The 24,242-nt window shown below is 57.6% G+C and overlaps 2 protein-coding genes and 1 long non-coding RNA gene across 7 annotated transcripts in view; 2 read left to right on the forward strand and 1 right to left on the reverse strand.

Moving 5' to 3' along the window:
• Positions 1-9,014, forward strand: part of Rela (v-rel avian reticuloendotheliosis viral oncogene homolog A) — a gene marked incomplete in the record, with an annotated part of 9,334 nt that extends 320 nt beyond the window's left edge. The window contains 11 exon segments of the mRNA XM_005384468.2: positions 1-102; positions 687-713; positions 806-957; positions 1,085-1,233; positions 2,116-2,207; positions 2,532-2,663; positions 3,622-3,726; positions 4,164-4,376; positions 6,549-6,629; positions 6,712-6,786; positions 7,654-9,014. Coding sequence (XP_005384525.1) covers positions 96-102; positions 687-713; positions 806-957; positions 1,085-1,233; positions 2,116-2,207; positions 2,532-2,663; positions 3,622-3,726; positions 4,164-4,376; positions 6,549-6,629; positions 6,712-6,786; positions 7,654-8,267 — 1,647 coding nt within the window.
• A 592-nt stretch (positions 9,015-9,606) lies between these two features.
• On the forward strand, positions 9,607-15,746 carry LOC106148446. The gene is made up of 3 exons (XR_001233887.1): positions 9,607-10,095; positions 11,385-11,462; positions 15,562-15,746. It is a non-coding gene; the product is annotated as an uncharacterized LOC106148446 (long non-coding RNA).
• On the reverse strand, positions 12,191-23,946 carry Sipa1 (signal-induced proliferation-associated 1). Of its 5 annotated transcripts, none has more exons than XM_005384470.2 (16): positions 23,847-23,946; positions 20,808-21,584; positions 20,139-20,266; positions 19,879-20,055; positions 17,577-17,751; positions 16,838-16,941; positions 16,452-16,609; positions 15,756-16,365; positions 15,210-15,484; positions 13,641-13,862; positions 13,425-13,536; positions 13,231-13,339; positions 13,055-13,156; positions 12,906-12,960; positions 12,625-12,703; positions 12,191-12,540 (listed from the first exon to the last, which is right to left on the reverse strand). In XM_005384470.2, exons 2-16 carry the CDS (start codon positions 21,484-21,486, stop codon positions 12,394-12,396), a joined length of 3,132 nt encoding a protein of 1,043 aa, XP_005384527.1. In that variant the 5' UTR covers positions 21,487-21,584; positions 23,847-23,946; the 3' UTR covers positions 12,191-12,393. The 5 variants fall into 5 exon arrangements, with proteins under 5 accessions (XP_005384527.1, XP_013369311.1, XP_013369310.1 ...); XM_013513857.1 differs by having other exon boundaries at positions 20,808-21,614; positions 23,847-23,944; XM_013513856.1 differs by having other exon boundaries at positions 20,808-23,726; positions 23,847-23,922.
• Between the last annotated feature and the right edge of the window lie 296 nt (positions 23,947-24,242).

Here is a 24,242-nt window from a genome sequence, read left to right on the forward strand (position 1 = left end):
GCGCGCGTCGCATTTCCGCCTCTGGCGAATGGCTCGGCTGTAGCGCGCGCCGCGGGCTCCCTTGCGACCCCGGCCCCGCCTCCGGGACCCCGGCCATGGACGGTGAGGGCGCCCGGTGACCCCGTGCGGTGACCGTGCTTACGTTTTTGGGGCCGCGGCGGGAACCCCCGCGCCGCCCTCCGCCCCCTTCCTGCGCCACCCGGTGCTGCGCAGGGAGCGGCCGGCCGGAGGGTGGCGCCGCGCGGCGCGGGGCGGGGTGGGCAACGAGGGGCCTGACTCAGTTTCCCCGCTGGGTGGAAGAGGGTCTGTGGCTCAGTATCCTCCCTGGGTAAGGGTGCGCGGTGAGCCGTGACTCAGTTTCCCCCGGGGTGTCGGGGACCGCTGTTTCCGCGTAGGGGAGAATGTGTCTGACTCCCTCGGAGGAGGGTTAGGGAGTGTCCTCCCTCCGTGTCTCTGAAATACAACAGGCCCTGACTCGGTTTCCCTTGGTAGGGGACGGAGTCCATACTGTTGTCCCTTACGAAACAGGTGCTGCTGGTTCTTTACCCCCCCCCCCCGTGGTTTCAGGGGAGGTTGTAGGGAACCGGTCCTGACTCAGTTTCCCCGGGAGGAAGCCTGGCTCCAGCAGGTCCTCCCTGGTGAAAAGGCGGCGAGCTCGTGCTGATCCTTGTCTCCTCCCCTTTCAGACTTGTTCCCCCTCATCTTCCCCCCAGGTAAGTGGGTCATCCTCAGCGGTAGGGGAGGGGCAGCCTGGGGATGGGAGCCTTGAGGCAGCCGCTGAACGAGCTGGCTGTGGCCCCCGCAGAGCCAGTCCAGGTTTCTGGCCCCTATGTGGAGATCATCGAGCAGCCCAAGCAGCGGGGCATGCGGTTCCGCTACAAGTGCGAGGGCCGCTCAGCGGGCAGCATCCCCGGCGAGAGGAGCACAGATACCACCAAGACGCACCCCACCATCAAGGTCAGCGCCCACCCTAGGGGTAGGGAGAGGGTCACAGCTGTGGTGGAAGGGACTGTGGCGCCCAGCAGACTTGGTTTGGGGCAGTTCCATATTGCAGGGCCTTTAGAATACTCTGTACTTTGGACAGATCAATGGCTACACAGGACCAGGGACAGTTCGCATCTCCCTGGTCACCAAAGACCCGCCTCACCGGCCTCACCCCCATGAGCTGGTGGGGAAGGACTGCCGGGATGGCTTCTATGAGGCGGAGCTCTGCCCTGACCGCTGCATCCACAGGTGAGCTCCTTGAAAGCCAGGGCATGGTGGGCGAGCTTAGGGGACAGGAGGCCGGGCAGCTGAGTAGCTGTTCCAGGGTTACTTTTTTCTGGATACCGAGCAGAATTCCTCACTCCTTACTCTGTCCCTAGCTTTGCAAGGTGACTTGCTTTATCTTTTAACGTCTGCTCTGTGTAGCAGATGGGAGTGCATGGGGTAGAGATGGCTCCCTCATCACCTCAGAGTCCCTGACCCCTCTGGAAGGGTGTGTGCCTCAGTGTCACGGCTCTTGTGTAAGAAAGAAAACCACTGAACTGACAGACTCTCCTGGAGCTTACTTAGCAATTCACAGAGACAGGCCATAAATAATTTCAAAATAAATAAACTACTGTTAGAGATTAAAAATTTCAGTAGTGAAAATAAAACAGAGTAAGGGTTAGGATATAGCTCAGTGGCACAAGCACCTATTTGGCAAGTGTAAGGTCCTGAGTTTGATTCCTGGTACAAAAAAAAGAAAGAAAGGAAAGAAAACAGGGTAATAGATTCGTAGGATAGTCAAAAGGAGGCAGGTGAGCGGGTCTCATCCCTGTGGATTGGGAGGCTAGGAAACGCCTCTCCAGCTGAGGCTTGAATGGTGAGGAAGAGCTGAGCCCCACAAGAAGGCACTGCATGCAGGACAGACCAGTACATGGCCTTCAGGTGGTTGTGAGCACAAGGTTTGGAGGATGGAAAAGAAACCCTGTGGCTGAGGGTGGGGAGCCATTGGGGAGGCTGGCAGTGGCCAGGTTTCACTGAAACACAGGTGGAGGCCCTGGAAGGCTGCCCACAGAGGGAGGGGGCTGGCAGAGTAGGAGAGGTAGGGTTCTGCTTGAGATTCCAAACTGATGCCCGGGGGGTGCTCAGCTTCCAGAACCTGGGGATTCAATGTGTGAAGAAGCGAGACCTGGAACAAGCGATCAGCCAGCGCATCCAGACCAACAACAATCCCTTCCAAGGTGAGGGTTGAGGTGTAGGGAGGTCTGCCTGGGGCACTCTCAGCCTTTACCTGCCTGGCTCGCATCTCCTGCAGTGGCCAAGACTCATGGTGCACATAGAATCTTGCTGCCCATTTAGTACCCACTCCCATTTTCCTCCTGGGAAACTGAGGCCCTGAGAAGGGGACGTGACATTCCAGGCCACTGTGGAGTTAATGATAGGTCTAGAACTTTATCTCCCCCTTCCCTCAAATATTGACCCTAGCCCGGAGCTCCTTGCCTTCCCTCATCCCCTTTTGTGCCTGCCCCAGTCCAGGCTTCCCTGACCATCTCTTTTTCTGGCAGTTCCCATAGAAGAGCAGCGTGGAGATTACGACCTGAATGCTGTTCGGCTCTGCTTCCAGGTGACAGTGCGGGACCAGTCAGGCAGGCCCCTCCGCCTGCCGCCTGTCCTCTCTCATCCCATCTTTGACAACCGTGAGTGGCTGGGAGCTTTGGGAAGGGGAACAGAGTGGGCCTGGATAAGAGGAAGGGGCAGGGGGGTGTGACCTCTGAGAGGAGCTCTGGCTTGATTCAGTCATCAAGTGTATTCATCATCTCTTCTGTGTTCAGCCGTGCTGGCTGGGGAGAGGGCAAAGAAGCCTCAGCTGCCCTCAAGGTGTAGCTTCCAGGCTGGCAGGGAGACTGATTGTCAGTGGGCATTTTCCATGTCGTGTATAAGAGGGTGGTGCGTCCTTCCGGAAGAGTGCTAGTGACTCTAGGAAGTGAACTTTCAGGAAGAAGACAATGCTGGACAGTAATAACTCAGTGGTGGCAGCTTATGGGAGGCTCACAGACAGATGAGGCTGATGTTGATCAATTGCGGTCTCTGTTTTTTAAGACAGTCTCCCTATGCAGTTCAGGCCAGCCTTAAACTCACTGTATAGCCCAGGATAACCTCAAACTTGCAGCATTCCTCCTGCCTCAGCCTCCTGAGTGCTGGGATTACAGGCATGTGCCACAGTACCAGTAACTAGTAGAAAAAATAGAAATAAAAGGGTTCTGGAGCCCCAAGGATGGGAAACCAGTATGAACTGGGAGTCAGATGGGAAGTGCTTGTTGCCAAGGTGTGTGTGAACCTCACCTAGAAGATACACCAGGTCGGGAGGAAAAAGAGAAGATGAGATCAGATCATTTCCCGCTGTACCTCAAGCCCTGTGGGAGCAGAAGGATAGAGGTTTTATGCTATTGTATTTTCTTTGCCTCCACGCATGTGGGCTAGGGTGAGGGGCCAGTGAGAGTGGTCTGGCTTTGATCGCAGAGGTGTGGCAGGGAGCTCTAGGCAACGTTTATGCTGGGCTGGGCCAGGCTGGGCTGCCAGGGATGTTGCGTCTCCTGCAGGTCACCCTGGGGACCTCTGGTGGTTCAGGGCTTCCTTCCTTATCGTCACACCTAGGTGCCCCCAACACTGCTGAGCTCAAGATCTGCAGAGTGAATCGAAACTCTGGGAGCTGCCTTGGTGGGGATGAGATTTTCCTGCTGTGTGACAAAGTGCAAAAAGGTACATGCCACGTTCAGGGCTGGACTTTCTGGATTGAGAGGTGAGAGCAGAGCTGAGCAGAGGTGGCAGTGCTAGGTCCTTGACCTTAACACTCCCTTAAGGTGATGCTTAGATAAGCATCACACATTGAGGGCGTGCTGGGTCTCAGTCACACATACCTGTAACTCCAACCTACTCTGTAGGCTGAAGCAGGAGGTTTGCAAGTTTGAGCCCAGCCTGGGCAACTTTGCAAAACCCTGTCCGAAAAGAAAATGTTAAAAAAAAAAAAAAAAAAAAAGGCTTAGAATGCAGTGGTAGAGCACTTGTCTCACATGTGAGAAGCCCTGGATCCAGTCCGAAGTACCACAGAAGAAGTAGTGTAGTAATGTGGTTGGAGTAACACACTGTGTGTGGTGGGGATGAGACACACTGACCATGCTACCGCCCATCTCCTGCAGAGGACATTGAGGTGTATTTCACGGGACCAGGCTGGGAGGCCAGAGGCTCATTTTCTCAAGCTGATGTACACCGGCAAGTGGCCATTGTGTTCCGGACGCCTCCCTATGCCGACCCCAGCCTGCAGGCCCCTGTGCGTGTCTCCATGCAACTGCGGCGGCCTTCTGACAGGGAGCTCAGCGAGCCCATGGAGTTCCAGTACCTGCCAGACACAGGTACTCAGCAGGGAGGGTGGCAGGCTCTACCTGTGAGAAGGGCCCGGGTTGGCCATCTGGCTGCAGAACCTGGGATTTATGCCGTGCAGTCACTGCTGCAAAGATGGATCGAAGGTACGGTGGTGTTGCCTCGAGATACTGCAGGCAGTTTAAGTTGTATAAGCACTCTCCCACTCACACAGTGATGAAACACCCGTCTCTGTCATGAAGTGACATGTGACTATAATCAGAAGTCATTTGTTCTGTTTTGTTTTGAGACAGGTCTCTGTAATTTGTGCTGGCCTTAAACTCACAGCAGTCCTCCTTCCTCAGCCTCCAGAGTGCTAGGATTACAGGCATGCACCATTTCTTGCCTCATTTAATTAATAACTGTATCCAAAATTTACTGAGCTCATACCACATCTGCCCCTCTTCCATCACTGTTAAAAATCATTACTTAGTTTTAATCTCTCATCAACATTTTGAGGGCGGGGCCTGCCCTGAGCTCCCATATCTTGGGGAGTGGCAGAGTCAGCAGCTGAATCCAGGCCACTTGGCCTCCGGGTGCTCTTATCATACAGTATCACTTGTTACTACCATACAGTCATGGTTTGGGCAAGGCTTTGAGCGCCCACTTGGTAGCAGGGCCTGTGCCAGGTGTAGTAGATGCAGAGAGGTGTGGAGCAGGTTACCTGTCCTTCAGGAGCTCAGACACCTGAGGAAGACAGGCACACAAAGCACATGCTCCCGTCACAGAATGACACTGAAACAGAGAGTGCAGAGTCTGCAGGAGCACAGGTGCAGGAGCTGGAGACATGTGACAGAGGAGGTGGCATTTACCTTGGGCACAGACTAAGAAATGCATTCTCCAGGCACCTGCCCAGCAGTAGGAGGACACAGGGCTAGCGGTGCACCCCTGCGGCAGGCCCTCGGCCGCAGAGCTGACATGGAGCAGTGAGTAAGGCTGGCAGTAGCAGTGCCAGCCTGCATGCAGTGGGGCGCCACCTCAGGTGCCTGAGTAGAGATGCACCCTGGGTAGCCTGGGAGCTCATGCTGGCTGCTCTGTGTGGAGGATCAGAGAGGGAGAGAGGTGTGAGCCTTGCTGAAGGGGAAGGTCACGCCCCTGTCCCTGTCCTCTTCTGTTACCCTTCAGCCCCGCAGCCATTTTGCTGTGACATGCCAGATTCATCCCACCGTGGACCTATGTCCGGCTATTGCCCCTGCCTGGAATGTGTGGGCCCCTAGCATTTGTGTGAGTGGCTCATGTCTGGCCTTCCCCAAGCTCTGTGTCAGCCTCCCCACGGCGCTGCCGAGCCATTGCATCCCGTGTTTGTGCACACAAGCTTCCTCGGACCTCCTTCCAGGAACGTTTTAAGATCTTTGTGGGGCTGGGGATTTAGCTCAGCAGCACAGCGCCTGCCTGGCAAGCGCAAGGTCGTGAGTTTGATTCCCGGTACTGGAGAAGAACCAAAAAAAAAAAAAAAAGATCTTCTTTGTGCATATGGTTGTGTCCCTGTCTCTTTGTCTCTAAGATGTCACCTTTTTGGAAGTGGGTCCCTTGTATGCTTGCTCAGAGCCATACCCCATTGCTGAGAGGCAGATTGGCACATAGTACATGCTTGTAAACTTGTGTCCAGTCCAGCTAGTGACTGGTGGGGAGTAAGACATAGAGATCTTAAGGATGCTGCCATGGTTTCTAGTTTTGGTGATGGAGAGATGGTGGTCAGGGGACACAAGAGGCAAAAGAACCAAGTTTGTGAGTAAAGATCATGGAACTGGCTTTGGAATGGGGGCAGAAGATGGTTCTGTAAGCTCGAGACTGAAGTGGCAAACCGTTAGAGGTGAAAGAGTCTGTGGACATCTTAGGCAGCCTGCTGTGCCCCAGCATCAGGCACATCTTGCCAGGGCTGGGTGGACACTGAGGTGGGCAGTGCAGGTGACGGCTGAGCTATAGGCTTGGGCTCCTGCCCGCACAGCATGGCCTCTTCACTTGACATCACCCAAGGGCCGTTGAGGGGCACATTCAGGCAACAGAGCTCTCTCAGAAAGCTGTGGGAGGCAAACCTGCTGGGTATTAGTCACACACCCCTTCTCACTGGTTGGGAGAAGGGGTCTTGGGAAGGCCTGGCTCCTCAGCCGCCTCCTGAGGGGCCTTGGCTGAGGCAGCAATCCCCCCTCCCATTCCTTCCCTAGACGATCGTCACCGGATTGAGGAGAAGCGCAAAAGGACATACGAGACCTTCAAGAGCATCATGAAGAAGAGTCCTTTCAATGGTGAGATGGGGACTGGGGAGAGGCCGTGGACTGGGGAGGGGACACACTGGGAGCTGAGAAGTGACCCTGCCCTTGTCTGCAGGACCCACTGACCCTCGGCCTCCTCCCCGACGCATCGCTGTGCCTTCCCGAAGTTCAGCTTCTGTCCCCAAGCCAGGTAAAGGTTTTCTTTTGTCCCCCTGGAATGGCAGTTTCCAGTCTGATTCAGGCCGGCAGCTGTGACACCTTCTGGAAGGGAGATGAGCAGAGGCAGGCATCTGATGCCTGCATTCTGTGGGGCCTATGCTTCTCAGGGGTAAGGCCTGCTGACCTCTGTCAGCATCATCTGGGAAGCAGTGGTGTGTGGTTTCTTCGGCCCCTTTATGGCCTCTGAACTGGGGGCTTTGGAGGGATGGCACAGGAACCAGCAACTTTCCAGGGATGCTAACATACGTGGAAATCTGTATAGAGGAGTTAAACTATTTTGGGATACCTTGGGATAAAGATGTTAAAAGCAGACATTCTCCGTCCCTGTCAATTAGGAAAGCAAAATAAAACTCACTTCTAAAGTAGTATGATTAGCTGGGCTTGGTGGCACATGCCTGTAATCCCAGCACTCGAGAGGCTGAGGCAGGAGGATTGTTGAGAGTTTGAGGCCAGCCTGGGCTACAAAGTGAGCTCAAGGCCAGCTGAACTGCCTAGTGAGACCCTGTCTCAAAAAAAAAGTAGTATGATTTATGTGCTGGTGTGTGGCTCAAAAAGGGGTGGCAGGTGCCCACTCTAACCCGCTGTTCCCTGGTTGCTCCATGGGCTCGTCTCCTTCCCTGTTGTTTTTTCATGTGTAAAATGAGAGCTTTTCAGGCTCTAGGAGTCAGGGAGAGCTCCAGGGAGGAGAGGTAGCTAGAGGTAGACCTGGCAGACCAGGTCGGATTAGCAAAGGGGGAGCTTGGGTGTTGGCAGTGGCTTCTAGGGAGAGGTCGGGGTGTGGAAAATGGGGTGGGTCTCTAGGGCTTGTGCTAACCCCGGCCTCTCTTTCTCTCTCCAGCCCCCCAGCCCTATGCTTTTACACCATCCCTCAGCACCATCAACTTCGATGAGTTTTCCCCCATGGTCTTACCTTCTGGGCAGATCCCAAGCCAGGCCTCATCCTTAACCCCAGCCCCTGCCTCCGTCCTGTCCCAGAACCTGGTCCCTGCCCCAGCCATGGCACCAGCTCTGGCCCCAGTCCCTGTCCCAGTCCTGCCCCCATGCCCTCCCCAGGCTGTGGCCCCACCTGCCCCAAAGACCACTCAGACCGGGGAGGGCACGCTTTCAGAGGCCCTGCTGCACCTCCAGTTTGATGCTGATGAAGACCTCGGGGCCCTGCTTGGCAACAGCACGGACCCAGCTGTGTTCACAGACCTGGCATCCGTCGACAACTCGGAGTTTCAGCAGTTGCTGAACCAAGGTGTATCCATGCCCCACCCCACAGTCGAGCCTATGCTGATGGAGTACCCTGAGGCCATAACTCGCCTGGTGACAGGGTCCCAGAGGCCCCCTGACCCAGCTCCTACTTCCCTGGGGGCTTCAGGGCTCCCCAATGGCCTCTCGGGGGATGAAGACTTCTCCTCCATTGCGGACATGGACTTCTCAGCCCTTCTGAGTCAGATCAGCTCCTAAGCAGTGACACCAGCCCTGCCCAGAGCATCAGGTTGCAGGGGACTGAAGCTGTCCCCAAGCACTTATGGATTCTGGGGGGGTTATGCTCCTGCTGTCCCCAACTTCCTTGGATGATGTTTTTCTGGGGAGCACATTTTATTCTTTTATTGGCAGTATCTATCTCTCTTTTCAGAGGTGCTTAAGCGAAGCATTAACTTCTCTGGAAGTGGGGAGCTGGGAGGACTCAGACTCTTCCCTTACCGTGATGCTCAGCCCCCTTCTCTGTAGGGATCTCTGGGTGCCCCCATCCCCCTCCTCCAGCTTCTAGCACTCTTCTAGAGAGAGGGACAGGCTAGAGCCATGGCCTCTGAGGCCAAAGCCTTACTATCAAGTGTCTTCCTTCTGTCACAGGTTATTGTACACCTTGACATAAATCATGCCTCTATGGCCAGCCTCTCTGTGGTGCTGCCTAACACCAGTGCTTGAGGGACTGGCTGGCTTTCTGCCCTGCAGAGATCTCTGCTGGCTTGCTGTTTGCTCAGCTGTGACTGAAGAGAAGGAGTGGGACCAAACTGGCCCTCTCCAGTAGCCTGAGGGAATTTGGTCTAAACTTCTCTGCTCACCTTTTTCTCAAGTGCCTTAATAGCAGAGTGAATTGTTGGAAGAAGGGGAGAGGGCAGGTGGGAGGCTCTCCTGTCAAGAGGCATGGTAAGGAGCTTGACTTGCTCTTTCCACTCTGAACTAATAAATGTGTTACCAAGCTGGCCAGAGATTTGCCTTCTTTCAACAAACAGCATGCCTGTCATGTCAGTCTGGACATGTGTGATACCGAGTTGAGTAAAGATGCATGTAGTTGTCTAGGAACCCCTAGAACCCCCTGGTTACTGCCTAGTGGCTGTGAAGAGGCAGTAAGGCAGAAGTTCCTGCATAGCCAGCCCAGCAGAGCCCACTGCTTGTGGGGATGGAGCAGTTTCAAGCATCTTCAAGGAGGTCCCGTTAGCTCCAGGTCTTAGGAGTAGCAGAGGATGGATTCCACAGAGGGCCTAGCCAGAGAGGAGGCCTGCTGGGTAAGACACCAAAGTGGGGCCAGGCTGTCAATAAGGTTGTGCTAAGCAGTTTGAACTTAATCCCTTAGGAGACCAAGGGAGAGTTTGCCTCTGTTTGGGAAAGGGGGCTACGCCTTCTCCACGAATGCTTTGATACCCTGTGCTGGGAGGAGCGATGAAATCCTAATTCACAATCTCTTTGGGAGGCCTAAACAAAGGCCAGGCCACAGACCTTGGGCTACAGAGGAGCTACTTCCGGTCTGATTGCGCACGCGCAACAGCAATAGCGAACCGGCTGGGTGCGCATGCGCGTAGATAGCATTTAGCCTTGAAACGGCCAGAGAAAGCGCTCCGCTAAACTCGCAGGCTAAGACCCATTGCGTTTGTGTTTGAGGCTTTGCACCATTGCGGCAGGGTGATACCAGGGGCACGCAGATCAACATTAGTGGGACAAGCTGCAAATGTTAGCGAGTGCCCTGGAAACAGGCCTCACAGACGCCGATGGACGGCGGCTCTGAGAAAAGATACTAGCGGGATGTGAAAAGTTGAATCGGAGGAGGCCTGGGGAACTTCAGCCGGGCAAGGTGGTGCACGCCTGTGACCCCAGCACTCTGAGAGGTTGAGGCAGGATTGCAAATTTCAGCCCATCGTGGGCAATTTAGCACTTGATGAGACTGTCGCAAAAACCGGGGCGGGGAGGTGAGATTGGGGATGTCCTGGGTTCGATCCTCAGTACCAACAACAACAAGAAAAAATCGCGTCTCAGAGTGAGGAGGCGGACCGAGGAGGCGCCTGCAGCAAGGGTGAGCCATTTAGGGAGCAAGCTAAGGTGAATGCCAGTGCGGGAGGCGGAGCCCGAACTGGCAGCCCGAACTGGGGTTGGCCGGGGCCTGGGGTCAGAACCGGGCGAACCTGTCGCGGAGCACGGCGAGGCGGGGCTAGCTGGAGCCGGCGCTGAGGCTGGCGGGACTCGGCGGGTGCAGAGGCTTCTGACCCCGCTAAGCCGCCCACAGGCTCTCGGCTGAGGTCCAGGGAAGCGAGTGCGCCCCGATGCTCCAGTCTAGGCAGTGCCGCGCTCTCCTTGGCTGTCCCAGTGCTCTGCAGTGACCTCCGGAAGCCTCCTGAGGCCCTTCCCACACTCCCTGAGTGACCTCATCATGCTCATGGCTCATCTGTCTTTTTGTTTTGTTTTGCTAAGGCAGAGACCTGCTATGTAGTTCAGGCTGGCCTTAAACCCACTATGTAGCCCAGGTTGACCTCGAATGCTTAACAATCTCCCTGCCTCAGCCTCCCAAGTGCTGAGATTACAGGCATGTGCCACCTCTCCTGCAAGGCTCATCAGTCTTTGTCTTCAGCACAAGTCTCTTCCCGCTTCGTGCAGCCCACTGGCTTCTCAAACCCTGTTCCTGGTACCCTCAGCCATTCCCAATCCACTGCCTCCCTTTCTTCCTCCCTGTCTCAGCTACCGCCCTACCAGCCTCCAGGGACTCTAGGCAGAAACCAGGACACTACTGTGGCTGCCACTTCTCTGCAACTTGCATCCAGTCCTTATGAGGTCCTGATGGATCTTACTTCTCCCAGTTGTCATCATTATCATCACCGTTTAAATCGCTACCTCCTTCCAGGGCTGCTGCTACAGCTTGCTTTCTCCTTGGCCTCACTGCAGCCAGAAGGCTCTGACACCCAGCTCTCATGGGTCACTCTTTAAACATCTATCACCCACATGACCAGGTCCCAGTTCTCTGCAGATGCACCCTGAGTGACCAGGGGCTTCCCCTCCATAGTGTCCATGAAGGCCACTCACTGCAGTCCATGACCAGGAAAAAGTGGGCCACGCTGCTAGGAAGTGCTGATGCAGGATTCCTAGGACCGTTTACAGCCTTTTGTGGCCCAACTTTAGCCTCCCTGATCCTGGATTCCTGTATGTGCCCCTTTCCACTTTAGTAAGCCCAGCCAGGTCCCACCGGATACCTTTAACATCTCTGCCTGGTGAACTCCTTCCTCTTCAACCTTCAAAACTCAGCCCTCATGTTACCTCCTCCATGGAGCCTTCCTCAGGCCCCTTGTCACTCAGCGCAGCTTCTCCTTCCAGGCTGCGTCAACAGACTCAGGACCTGGGCCTCAGCAGTGTCAAGCAGACTGGAAGGGCTGGACAGGCATGCGATGCTGGGTAAGCCACTGCCCCAGCCAGGTCTCAGGTTAGAAAATAGGGTTCCAGCAAGGTCCAAGTTGGAACCTGCTGATGCCATTCAGGGGGATGCCCAGGCTGCTGCAGAACAGCGGGGACTCGTTGGCTGGTGAGCAGAGAAGTGGTTTGAGGGCAGTGCCCTCTAGACATAGAACCAAGAAACTGCCACCCTGGAACTGTGCCCTTGCAAGATGTGGCCAGGTGGCTGAAAGAGTGCCAGGCTTGGGGGCATGATGACCACAGAAAGGAGAGTGGGGCTTCCCGGGAGACAGACTTCCCCGGACCCTTAGGCTCCGTCCTTCCCGTGGCCTGCATATTCACCTGACTTCTCCACTCCTGATATGAGCCCTGAGATGTGGTTTCAGTCCTGAGACCTGAGCAGGGCAGATGTGGAATGGAGCCACCTGCTTCCCAATGGAACCAAACAAATGCTTGTGGGAAAGAAGCCAAGGAATGGCCTACCCTCGGAGACCCCCTCATGTCAGCCCAACCTGGAGCCAGTGTTCAAGGGCCTGTGCTTCTAACCCATCTGGGGAACTTTGTGTGGCCCCTGTGAAAACACCCCCACCTCAGCATGTCTTGAATACATGTACAGACAGAAATACAGTGGCTTCTGAGCTGGGTGTGGCGGCACACATCTGTAATTTCAGCACTTAGGAGGCTGAGGCAGAAGAATCATGAGTTCGTGTCTCAAAAAAACAACAAAAAAATTTCTCCACAAAATATTTACAAACAGGGACAAGTGGGGGCACCTTTGCCACAAAATGAGTTGGGGAGTGGGAACAGTGCTACGATGCGCATGAGCGCTGGGAGAGATCCTGAGGAAGGCCCAGGGCTGGGGAGACCCAGGCGCCCAAAGGGCCCAGGCAGTTCCAACCAGGTCCGTGTCTGACTGAGGCTGGACCACATAGCCTCAGGCCAGGTCGGTGGTGGCTGAGCCCAGCTGCTTGGAGGCCAGGAGCAGGCGGGTGGCTGCGCTCTCTGACTCAGCCAGCAGCCTCTGGTTGTTGTGCCGCAGACTCCGTACCTCCTCCTCCAGGGCCGCCCTGTCTGCTTTCTCCTGGGGAAGGAGAATGGCATCAGCAGCTGCCCCTTTCCTGGAGCAGCCCTGGGACTCCTCGAGGGCCCCAGGCCACCTCCTCACCTTCTTCAGGTCCTCCTGCAGCTTCCTGAGCATAGCCTCCAGGTGCGAGACCTTCTCCGACAGGCTCCCAGGTTCTGGCCTGAGGGCATGGGAGTCAGAACCCATCGGGACCAGGGCAGGGGCAGCACCACAGGCTGGCCCCCAAAGGGCCCTGAATGAGGGCCCCATCCCCTGTGGTCTGAGACAGGTGTCTACGGATGCCGGGCTGGGGTGATGCTTAACTCCAGTGGATGGGGACCAAGGCTGGGTACACAGGCATGGAGAGGGTCAGGGCGCCTTACTCAGCATCAGACTTTGGAGTTCCCTTGGGGTCTCCGCTCTCTGGGATGGGCTGGCCTACGGGACAAAGGGACCATGAGGGCGGGTCTGAGAGGTAGCAGGAATCCCATCCTAGCTCTAGCTCTTCCCCCTGGGGCCCTGGTGGCCTCACCCTCCCGGGACAGTGACTCCAGAATGGTGTTGCAGGTGGAGGCGATCTCTGAGATGGACTGCCACTCGTCCTCCAGCGTCTCACTGCCAGCCTCCGACATGACTGTGGGCAGCAGTAGGCAGGCTCAGCAGGGGAAGCCCCAGGGACCCCTTTAGCACCCCTGGCTCCGCACTCACTCTTGCTGATGGAGTTCCGTAGGGACAAAGTCCGTGGCAGGAAGGAGGCCCTCAGTTCTGGGGCCGGGTTGCCCTTGTCTTTATGGCCACTGGGGCTGCCTGGCTGTTCCTGGGAGGCAGAAGTGAAATGCCAGTGCAGTGACATCCACTGTCACCTCTGTCCTGCTGAGCTCCAGAGCCTTGTTTCTGCTCACCTGGGAAGGTGGTGTCTCCCTGCCAGCACCAGCTGCTGCCGGCTTGGCCGTGGTGGCCAGGAGGAGGTCCGGGGTGGTATTGGGCAGGACTGGGGCCTCATCTGACAGGGAGCTGGGGAGAGCGGGGCTGGCTCAGGATCAGAAGTTGCTTTCCCAGGGCCCTGACCATCCAGGCCCCACTGAGCTGGCTGGGGAGGGAAGACCTAGAGGACGCACCTGTGGGGTGATGGTGGCGAGTTCTGGCTGTGCAGGAACTCAGTCCTCTCCTCCGCCAGATCCCCGGGCCCCGGAGGGCCGGCTCCATCTTGTAGGCACAGGTGCAGCAGCTGCTTTGTGATAGGCTGCAGGACCACCTCCAGGGTCTCCTCCTGCCCTGGCTCTGGGGCCCCCCGACGGCTGGGCTCTTGCAGAGACAGCTCGTACAGCTCCGAAAAGCTCCTGAGGGGGAAGGAGGGGCACTGTCAGGAAGGACTCCCCAACCCCAGTGTCCTGTGTCACAGGCGCCACCCCCAGCTGCTGTGGATTTGAGTTCTCCAGATGCCCTGACAACAGTGAAAAACATGAGCCTGGCTAGTTGCCATTTTTTTTTTAAAGACCCGGGTTCAAATCCCAGTGTTGTCCTATATATTCTGGACAAATGACTCTGAAAGGTGACCTCATAGCAAGCTGCGAGAGCTTAAGCAAGACATGGAATTAAATCACTTGGCATCCAGAATCTCTTCCTTGGAACAAAATCCAGCCTTTGTCTTTGTTTTAAGCATGTGTGCCTGTTTTTCTAACTTTCAAGCCAAGAATGTTTTTTAGATGTTTAAATAGTTGAAAGAAATATTCAACTGAATTATTTCATGACAAGTGAAAATTACAGACAGTCCATCCAGACAGCATGGTTTAATTTGCAATTTTTGGACCTTAACATATGTTTATCATTAGTAACCTGTTCATCAAGTGAGGAATGAATATATGTATATATGGATTGAACCAAGGCCTTCATGCTGAGCTACATCTCCAGTCCTATTTTTAATTTTTATTTATTTATTTTTTTTGAGACAGGGTTTCACTATGCAGTTCAGGCCGCCTCAAACTCACAGCAGTCCTCCTGCCTCAGCTTCCTGAGTGCTGGGAATACAACTGTGGGCCACCGAGCCCACTTAAATTTTTATTTTGAGACATGGTCTCATTAAGTTGATAAATTACCCAGGCTGGGCTCAAACTTGTGATCCTCCTACTTCAGCCTTCCAGAATGCAAGGATTACAAGCCTGCACCGCGATACCCAGCTGAGGAATCTCTATATTAAACCCAAATATTCCAGTGTCTATAAAATTTTAGTGAAATTCAACCACACTCAATTCATTTACCTACAGCAAGACTTGAGTAGCTGCAGGACAGATAAGGTAGAAGGCCTAAAATAACCACTGCCTGGCCCTTTACAGTTTGCCTATATATAGCTTAGCACAGTAAATAATCAATAGTATGTGTGTTAATATTTTAACAGTGAGGGTTAGCCCAGTGTGGTGACCCATGCCTGTAATCCCAATACTCCAGATGCTGAGGCTGGAGGACTGCTGTAAATTCGAGGCCAGCCTGGGCTACATAGTTGCAGGCCTGCCTGAACTACATAGCAAGACCCTGTCTCAAACAAAAACAAAAAAAGTGATGAAATTCTGAAAAGAGGAAAAGGCACCTACACGTGGATCTTGGGAGTTTACGGAAGGAGACTGGGGGAGGGGGGGGTTGCAAAGGGCAATCGCAGGGCTCTCCATTTCCCCAGTCCCCAGCGCCCTGACCTGCGGGGCCGGCCGCTCTCTTCCGGGGGCAAGACGGTGACGCAGACCTTGGGCGCAGAGCGCAGCAGCTGAGCAGTGGCCTCAGGGCCGAGGCTGGGCAGCGTCCGGCCGCACACGCGCAGCAGGCGCGCCCCAGGCCGCAGCCCGGCCTTCTCCGCGAAAGTGAAGCGCTCCACGTGCGTGATAAAGCCCTCGACGTCCACCTCAAAGCCGAGGCGACCCTGGCCGTCGCGGGGCGGTGCCAGCTCGCGGGTCTCGCAGCCTCTGCTCACCAACTGCGGAGCGGGGATGTGGGTGGGGCTTCTTGGGGTGGAGCCGGCCCCGCACCACTTTCTGGGCCCCTCTCTGACAGGACCAGCGACCCACCCGATAGCACCAGCGGTCGCCTGCCCGAGGCCCTGTGCCGGCTTGGTCAGCCCCCAAGGCTGGCTCGGCACCCCCACGCACACACTCGGTGCGCTTTTGCAGAGACGGTGGCTCCAGCGTGGGCTCCGCCCCCGGCGCACGAAGGGACTGGGACCCCTTCCTCCGCCCCGCCCCGCTCACCTGCAGGCGTGTGACCACCTCGCCCACCGCCTGGCCAGGGGCCCCGTCGAACCGCAGTGTGATCGCCTCCCCGCGACCGTGGTACAGGTCCAGCTGCTGCTCCGAGAAGGTCCAAGCCAGCACGTCGCGACAGGCGCAGTTGAAGACTACGCGGCCGTCGCGGGGCGCCACCAGCACCAGCGTCTCCGCCGAGATGCCCAGCAGACAAGGCACCTCGGCGCCCTCCGGGCCTCCCGCTTCGGCTCCGGCTGCGACCCTCGTCCCCTGTGCCGCACGCACGCCCCAGGTCAGCGCGCCCGCCGCCTGCAGCTCACAGCCCAGGCCCCGAGGGGTCGCCCGGCGCCTGCCGCCCAGGGAGGGCAGGCCAAAGCGCGAGGCCGAGTCCAGCGACGTGGTGGTCACCTCGTTGTTGGCCAGGTCCTGTAGGTACTGCTGGCGTGTGCGCGTGGCCATGGCGTGGAACTGGCGTGCGTGCCCCGCTGCCTGCTCACCATTGAGCGCCTTGGCCAGCAGGAAGGCCCGAAAGTCAGCGTTGGCCGCGAAGGGGCCTCCTCCGGGGGGCAGGGCTGGCCCGAAGGCTGGAGTGTCCTGAGTGCGGCTGATGGCCACCCTGCGCGGAGGAAGGCTGCATGAGGGACGGCAGGGCAGGTCCAGGGCTCGGTGCCCAGGGGAAACCTAAGGGCCCCCGGCCCCTACCTATAGGAGGTGTGCGGGGTGCAGGGCGCATGCGCCCTCACCACTATGAATACATGCTGGAAGTGGGAGCGGATGGTGGTGGGGCAGAAAGGCTTGCTGCCAGGCTCCTGGAACACGATGGTCACAATGTCATTGCCGATGTGCCGCTTCCTCAGGAGCTGAGGATTAGGTGGTGAGGGGTGTTAGAGGGGCTGCATGATCCCCTGAAACCCTCCTCATTTGGACAAGGGAAAGCCCTGAGATGTTTGTCTTTGGGAAGCTGCCACCAGCTTGTCGGAGTCAGCAGATTTCGGGCCAGCGTTTGAAGATTGCCACCCTCACAGCACCCTCCAGGGGTCCCCAGAAACCCCTGGCCACTCCCCAGCCCCGTCCCAGACCCCTCACACCTGCTGCTGGTTATTAGGGGTGTAAGGCAGCATCGTGGAGACGTGGAACATGATCTCGTGGTCCTGGTACGTGGTGTAGAGGGAGTGTGTGCCTGTGGAATCCGCTGTGGCCAGGGAGTTGGAGACACAGAGAGACAGCAAAGGGAATCTGAGTGACTTGAATCTCCTGTCCCTGTTCCTACTCAGGAGCCTCCATGCCCCAGCCAGCAGGTTGACGACACCTTCACGCTACCAGGCAAGGCCCAGGCCACCAAGTCCAAGGGCCTCGGCCTTGGCTGTGCCCCCTTCCCCAAAGGCCGTGGCCTCATGCCAGGGAGAAGGCAGGTAGGTGGAGAGAGAGAGAAAGGGGCTCAGAGGGGGGCAGGAGGCGGGTGTCCCAGGCGAGGATGGGTGCCGGCACGAGCATGTAGGGCATATTGGCGAGCGGAAGGCAGCCAGGTACTCTGGGGCCTAACAGCCAGGGAGGCTGGGCGCCTGCCCAGAGGCCAGGCTTCTGAAATGTGTCAGAGGGAGGGGGCTGTGCCCTTAAACCCCCTGGCTGCAGCTCTGGTAGTAGGATACCAGGTTCTTGGGCGGACAGTCCCAGCCTCTCCTCCCAGCCCAGCAGCTGGCAACCTACCCAAAGAACTCTCTAGCACTCAGCCCCAGCCTCTGGCCAGTATAGACAAAGGAGTGTCAAGGTGGTTAGTCTGCCCCTCACATGGTACTGCCCCTGCCCCTCCAGTGCCCTGCACCTCACTTTTGGTGTCCAGCTGTGCCCGGTAGCTGTCAAAGCCTTTGAGCCGCACCACGTCACCCAGCAAGGTGAGGAACTGCATGAAGGCCGCGCCCGCCTCCTGGTTGTTGTACATCTCCTCCTCCGAGCCCTGGCCGGAGCGACAGTACAGGATGCCCACCTTGCGCTGGAAGCTCAGCTGGGGGAAGGACAGCAGACATCTTAGGCCTCAGCCTCCCCCAGCCCCACCTCTACCGCACCATGGGGAAATGGTCAGGACACTGGCCAGTGGGTAGGCTGCCTCAGTATGTCGCTTGAGCCCTGGCCCTCTCTGAGCCACCATGGTATCCATGACATGGGTACAGTCTGCCCTGCTCCTAGTGCTCAGGAGCGCTGGGGAGGTCACACGTGGGAAGGGATGGGAGGAGGTTGGTTCTCCAGGTGATTCATAGAAAGGACCCGGCACGCAGTACACTTGGTCTCAATAAATGTCCATACTGGCATCAACTCAAGGCTATACTGTCATCCCCCCTTCAAATTCTAGATGCCCCCATCCCACCTCCTGAGATCTTGAGCCCTCTCTGCCCCTCCCCTGCTCCCATTTCCACATGCTGCTCCAGCCCCTTCCCTGCTGCACACGACCCTGCACAGTTCAAGGCATTCTGATGCCATTAAAGCAACCCATGGTCCCCCCACCTCCCGCGTTCAGAAGCTCAGCAGTAGCGCACCTGGCTAGCATGCCTGAGACCCTGGGTTCCATTCCCCGCACCACAAAATACATAAATTTATGACAGGGGTGGTGGTGCATGCCTGTAATCCCAGTACTCTGGTAAACCGAGGCAGGAAGATCCAAAGTTTGAGTCCTGTTTGCTAACTCAGCAAGACTCTGTGTAAAAAAAAAAAAAAAAAGCCAAGGACATAACTCAGTGCAAAGGCCCACGGTTCACTTCTCTCTGTACCACAAAAAACAATAACAAACAAACCTGACCACACGACAGCTCATGGGTGCTGCCTCATCTTGATAGCCTCTTGGCCGCAGCTGGCACTGTGATAACTGGAACCTCACCTTGCCTGGACCTCTTCTCCACCTAAGCTTGTCCCCTCAGTGGCTGCAGCAGACACTTCTAGGGGACAACACTCCCTCTCTGCCTGCGGCCCAGACCCTTCTCCCAAACTCCAGGCCCAATTCCCCAACTGCCCGGGTGCCCCTCCAGCAGCGGAGCACTCCCCTCCTTGCTGGGCTTCCCTGCCCACCCTCAACCTCCTCCAAGGTCCCTGGCCCCATAAAAACACCACTTCCCTGGGCCAAAAACTGAGGGACTCTCAGCCATCCTGTGTTTCGGTCACTCACAAGGGATATCCATTCTACCCCTGGACGGTCACCTCTTTGTCACCATGTCTAGCCAGGACAACAGCAACAGCCTTCAGTCCGGTCTCTCCCCTCCAGCCTAGTCCTCACGCTGGAGTCAGATGTGCTCTGAATCTTTCCATGTCTCCCCGGTGCCCGTGGGACCAAAAGCAGGCCTCTCCCTGTCCCCCTCCACCCACTCTGAAGTGCACGTGACCCCGTCGCCTCTAGACCATTACACCAGCTGCAGCTGCAGCCAGAAAGCCTTGCTCAACCGTGTCTACCCAGAAAACACACTCTCATCCTGGCTTAAGCTCTTGCATTTCCTCCGCAGGGTGAAACCTTCACCCAAGAAGGGCTGTCGGCACCACCTCTGGGCCCTACAGAGCCCTTCACATCCCCTTTCTCTGATCTCCTGCTCCTGTTTCCATGGTTCTCCATGGATTCCTGTCCTGTGCCCAGCTGTGAGGCACTCTAGGAAAGCACTGATCTGGACCTATCCCCAGCATCCAGCTAAGGCCCTGACACCAAGAAGATATGAGACATGTTTGTTGAATGACTGATGGATTGAATGCCACAGAGGAGAGTCAAAGGCAGTGGGCAACTTTGGGAAAGAGTGAGCACCACACATTGAGGAGAGACTAAGTAGGGCCTGTGAAGCAAACTGGTCAGGAACAAGGGAACTGCAGGAGAAATGGCTTCAGCCAGACCAGGGACTCGGGGTTGTGAGCTATATGGCACCACAGTAGGGATCTTTAAAGTGCAGCTTTGACTCAGTCAGTGGGCTGGAGCCTCAGCATGTGCATTTCTAGCGGGCCCTCAGATGCTGCGGCTTCCAGACCTTGCTTCTGATGCTCATCCTGAAACACAGGGAGCCCTGCTCTCCGAGGCCACTGCCCTGGCCAGCATCAGGTCAAGTCTGGGATCCTGGGTGCTGCCAGGCTGAGTTCACACCTCCCTTCCCTCCTGGCCACTCACCACTTGTTCGTCCAGCGTAAGCAGCGTGCGTGGCACCTTGGGGGATGCTGAGCCCAGACGCAGGCATGATGGGCTCAGCCTGGGCGCCACGTATTCCAGAAGCTTCCTTGGGGACAGGCCACGGGGGGGCCCTGGGGGCAATGCGTCCTCTGAAATGGTGCCACGGAGGGTCCGGAGCTGAGGAAGAGGTGGAGTGGTACTTAGGGTCCATATGGTGTTGAGGAGGGAACCCATGGCCTCAACCCGAGACCCTGGCCCACCTGTGTGGTCCGCACGATGACACGGTAGCTGTGCAAGGTACCCCCTCCGCTGCCCTCCTTCTCCTCCCGCTGCAGGCTCACTGCCACTGGGCCCAGCTGCTCATCTACCCCAAAGAAGTTCTGATGCTCTGGGGAGAAGGAGGTGGCTCTCACCCTCAGGAACCCACCACCAAGTCTGTCCCTCAGCCCATCTCACCCAGTAGGGACCCAGCTAAGTCCTACCCTCTGCGGCCCCACCCCATCACACCTTGCCCCGGGCCAAGAAGGCCAATATGGCTGCTGTCAAGCTTACATGTGGCCCAACCCTGCCTGTGTACTCATAGTTTCCATTCCAAGGCCCCAGGCCCTTTTTTCACTGTGAGGGTGAGAACAAGATTTCTGAGTACAGGGCTTTCGGGCCTGAGTTTTCACCTCTAGACAGGAAATCTTCTATGAGGATAAGCCCGAAGGCGGCAGGACGCCCAGCCCTGGCTGGGGGGAACAGCCAGGGCTTGACCTTTAAGAGGCGGTGAGAGGTGGGCCCAGCAGCACCCTGGCTCAGCTCCTTCCTATAGCTGGGGACCTTACAGGAAAAGCACAGTTCATGTGCTCTGCTGTGTGCCCCACAGGTGATAAGGACCTCTGCCCCAGACCCCTTCCTGCCTCTCCCTGGGCCTGCCTGCCCCTCACCTTTGCCGTAGAAGTACTTGCGGTAGTAGCCAGCACCCAGATCTGCGTGCTCCAGGCTGTACGCTGTGGTCCGGCTCTGTGGCTCTTCCAGGACGGACACGGCCGCATTGGGAAGTGCAGGGGGCATAGGCGGGGACATTGGTCCCCCCAGGCCTAGCTCACCTTCACCCCCGAGCTCACTCACAAAGCCAGGTGCCCCAAGCAGCAGATCTGAGCTGACAGCATGGTCCTCAGCTGAGGCCGGAGTCGCAGAGCTGGTGTCCATGTGTCCCCGTGTCCCCCGTGGTTGTGGAGCCCAATCAAAGAGCAGGCTCTGCACATCATAGTGAGCAAACCACCGGGGCTCCAGCACTGGCGGGAAGGTGGGCTCCGGCTCCTCAGCAGGTAGCCCCAGCAAAGCCAGAGGGTCGGTGAAGAGTCGAGCAGGGGCTGCAGCAGGACGGCTGGCATCCTCATGGCTGTGGGCTCTGGCTCGAGGACTGGCTGGGGTGGGGGGCCGGGCCTCCCCTGCATCACTGCCACTGCGCAGGAGTGGGCTCCGGGCCGGCCTTGGCTCAAAGGTGTGTGGTGTCAGTGGGGGCCGGGCTGGCTGGCGCAGCTTGCGGGCGAAGAGGTCATCGGTGGGCGCAGGGGCCATGCCCCGCCGCGGGCTCCCCACACCACCAGCCCACATGGGCATGTTCTGTGGGCCTGGCTCTCTGGAGCCCAGGCCGCATTGGCAGACGCGGGTGTTTGGTGACCAGCCAGCAGGCTGAGGTTGTGGCAGTGGTTCCTGCCCTGAAGGAGGAGGGGGCTGCTCAGAGGGACCTGAGGAGAAAACAGGAACCCAGGCCCCCAGCCTGGTCCTCCACCACCCCGGTTGGCTTCCGGCCCCCTCTGAGACCATCAAAGCTGCTTCCGCTTTCCTGGCCACTTCCTTGTCTGCCTAGGGCTGAGGTTTCCAGCCCCCTCCCCGGCTTGGTTTCAGCAGGGTCAGGGCCTGGATATGGGGCTTTGGCCCTAAAGGTCCTAGAGCCTGGGAAACCCTGCTCCTGCCAGGGTTCCCCAGTTCCCATTCCGACACCTTGGGTGTGGTCTTGGGCCCAGAGTGAGGGTCTCCACCAAAGCCTGGCCCAGTCACGCAGATAATTCTTTTTGGCTGGGACGGGAAACCTCTGGGACTACTGTTGTCTGGGTCCTGCCCAATTGACAAAGGGAGGACGTCCTGTCCCCAGAGACCTTCCTCCCTGCACTTCCTACTTCCTCCTGGGTCCCAGAGGAGCTGAGCACCCAGAGGCCTGCTGGCAACGCCCTGGGCTCCTACAGCTCCAATGCCACAAGCACACAGGGGCTGTCAGAAGCGGGTGCAGGGCAGTAGGAATGGAAAGACTTCCTTCAACACAGGAAATGGCCCCAGCTCGGCCCAGCCCCCAGCCTAGCCCCCACATCCTGAGACAGATGCTGGGGTCACACCAACCAGTCATGGGACCCAAGTCACCTGAGGCCTGAGGCCAAACCTGGGCCCACCCACTTGCAGGTTACTAAGCCAAGTCTGGGGAAGAGAGGGAGCTACGCTGCCTGGCTTCCTTTGCTGGAACTGGGACCCATGGGGACCTCTGTCTACCTGGTCTCACTGGTGCAAAGACTTCTGAACCCCTGTGACAGAAGGTCAAACTGAGGTCCTAAAAGGTGATGCGTTTGGCTGAAGCAATTCCATGTTAGAGGTAGGCTCTGAACGTGGGCCCATCAATCTCCAGAGCCTTTACAGAACTGCAACTGCTCGCTCACTCCTGTCCCTGGCTCCCTTGTGAGCGGAGGTGTGGGGGCGGCAGGGGATGGGCTGAGGTTCATGGTCTCACAGGATGTAAGACTCAGACACCCAAGGCCCCAGGGACCTGCTGAGTGCACAAATATGGCCAGACCAGGCGCAGGTGTAAAAGGTGGTGTGAGAACATGAGGGAGAACTACCCCAGGTGACCTGTGATAGAGGTAGCAGCTAGGGCAGGGGTGTGGGAACCATTACTGGGGGTGCAGGAAGCTACTGGTGGGTCTTGGCACATAGTGTGGGAGGAGGGGCTCCACACAGCCCTCAGCTGCGGTCAGGAACCAAACAAGGACGTGCCTCCAACGCTCAGGGGCCTCCTATATCGGTTTCTCCTAGGAGGAGGTCTCATGTTGACCTTGAGCCTCTGTTTTCTCATCGCTAAAAGGGGGTTAATTACCCCAGTCCCCTCCCAGGGCTGCTGGGAGACTGAAGCTGGCCATCTATGTGCACGGGAGACATGGGGCCCTGTGCCATGCTCTAGGCTCACTCAGGCGACTCAGGGCTGGGCTGGGGTGTGGGGGTGAGAGAGGGCAGGAGGGAGGGATCTGTGCGGACCCTGGTCCACGTGGGCTAAGCTCTGTATATGCGTGAACGCGTGCCTCTGGCCCAGTGCCTGGCTCTGCCCTGCCTTAGGGAGGTGTTCTTAGGCTCTGCCCCCCATTCCACAGCTTCACACAGGGTCCATTGAGGCCGGGACATTCCTTGCAGCCTATGTCACTGAGGGGGAAGGGGCAGCCCCGCCCCCATAGATCCGGAAGGCCTGGCTGCCCCAAGAGGAGGCGCTGGACGCTTCCCAACACATCTGGAGGTCATGACCCCATTTCTGCTGCCAGGGGGCGCGACAGATGTTTCCTCCTACTCCAGGCCTGAGGCTCGGGGACAGTGTGCAGAGGCTGGGGAGGAGGCGCCCGGGAAGAGGAACCCAGAATAGGGGGAGCCCAGGCACTGGGCAGCAGGGGTAATTGCGGGAGCTGCTGAGAGCAACTGGGAGCCACTGAGTCCACTCACTGGCTCCCGGGCCGGGGTGAGGCCATCACGCAGAGGGAGTGGTAGCCTTCGGCTGGAGGCAGAGAACTGGTCACGCTGACTCCGGGCTGAGCTGGGGCCAGAGGAGACTGGAGTGCGCAGGCAAAGGCGCCAAGAAGTTCGTGCTGCCACCCACAGCCCACGGCCAGGCCACCTTATACCATGTCTGGCCGACCCTGGTGCCTCCCGTCCCCGGCTCCCGCCAGTACCTCCGGGGCTCCTGCCCAGCAGCCGCCTCCAGCGCCGGTCCCGCTGCCTGTTCTCGGCCACCACTCTGGGCGCCGGCTCCGCCTGGGGCGGGACCAAGCAGGGGGCGGGGCCAGGCAGGGGCAGGGCCGGCTCGGAGCCGGCCGCGGCGGGAAGCGAGCAGGCGGGAACTCCGGGTCTGGCTGGCAGTGGTCAGTCCGGACTAGCTGTCCGGGCTTCAGCCGCTCCTCTGACTCAGCCTGCATCCACGCCGAGTAATGGGAACAAGCGTACCTGCCTTCCAGACAAACCAGCAGGGCTAGCGGAGGCCACCTAGTGTCCGGTTCCTGCCTGGCACACATCAGGTGCCAGTACTCAGGACTGTTTCATGAACACTCCTTAAACACTGGGCCCTGGGC

Source organism: Chinchilla lanigera, unplaced genomic scaffold (assembly GCF_000276665.1).
Source record: "Chinchilla lanigera isolate Chin_1 unplaced genomic scaffold, ChiLan1.0 scaffold00021, whole genome shotgun sequence".
Lineage (NCBI taxonomy): Eukaryota > Metazoa > Chordata > Mammalia > Rodentia > Chinchillidae > Chinchilla > Chinchilla lanigera.

Coding starts and splice junctions, on each gene's coding strand:
- Sipa1 (XM_013513856.1), bottom strand. CDS start 21,693: ATGGTCTCAGAGGGGGCCGGAAGCCAACCGGGGTGGTGGAGGACCAGG. Junction 16,366..16,451: donor ACCCCGCACACCTCCTATAG/GTAGGGGCCGGG, acceptor TCCTCCGCGCAG/GGTGGCCATCAGCCGCACTC. Junction 13,863..15,209: donor GAGAGCGGCCGGCCCCGCAG/GTCAGGGCGCTG, acceptor CTTCCCCCTCAG/GAGCTTTTCGGAGCTGTACG.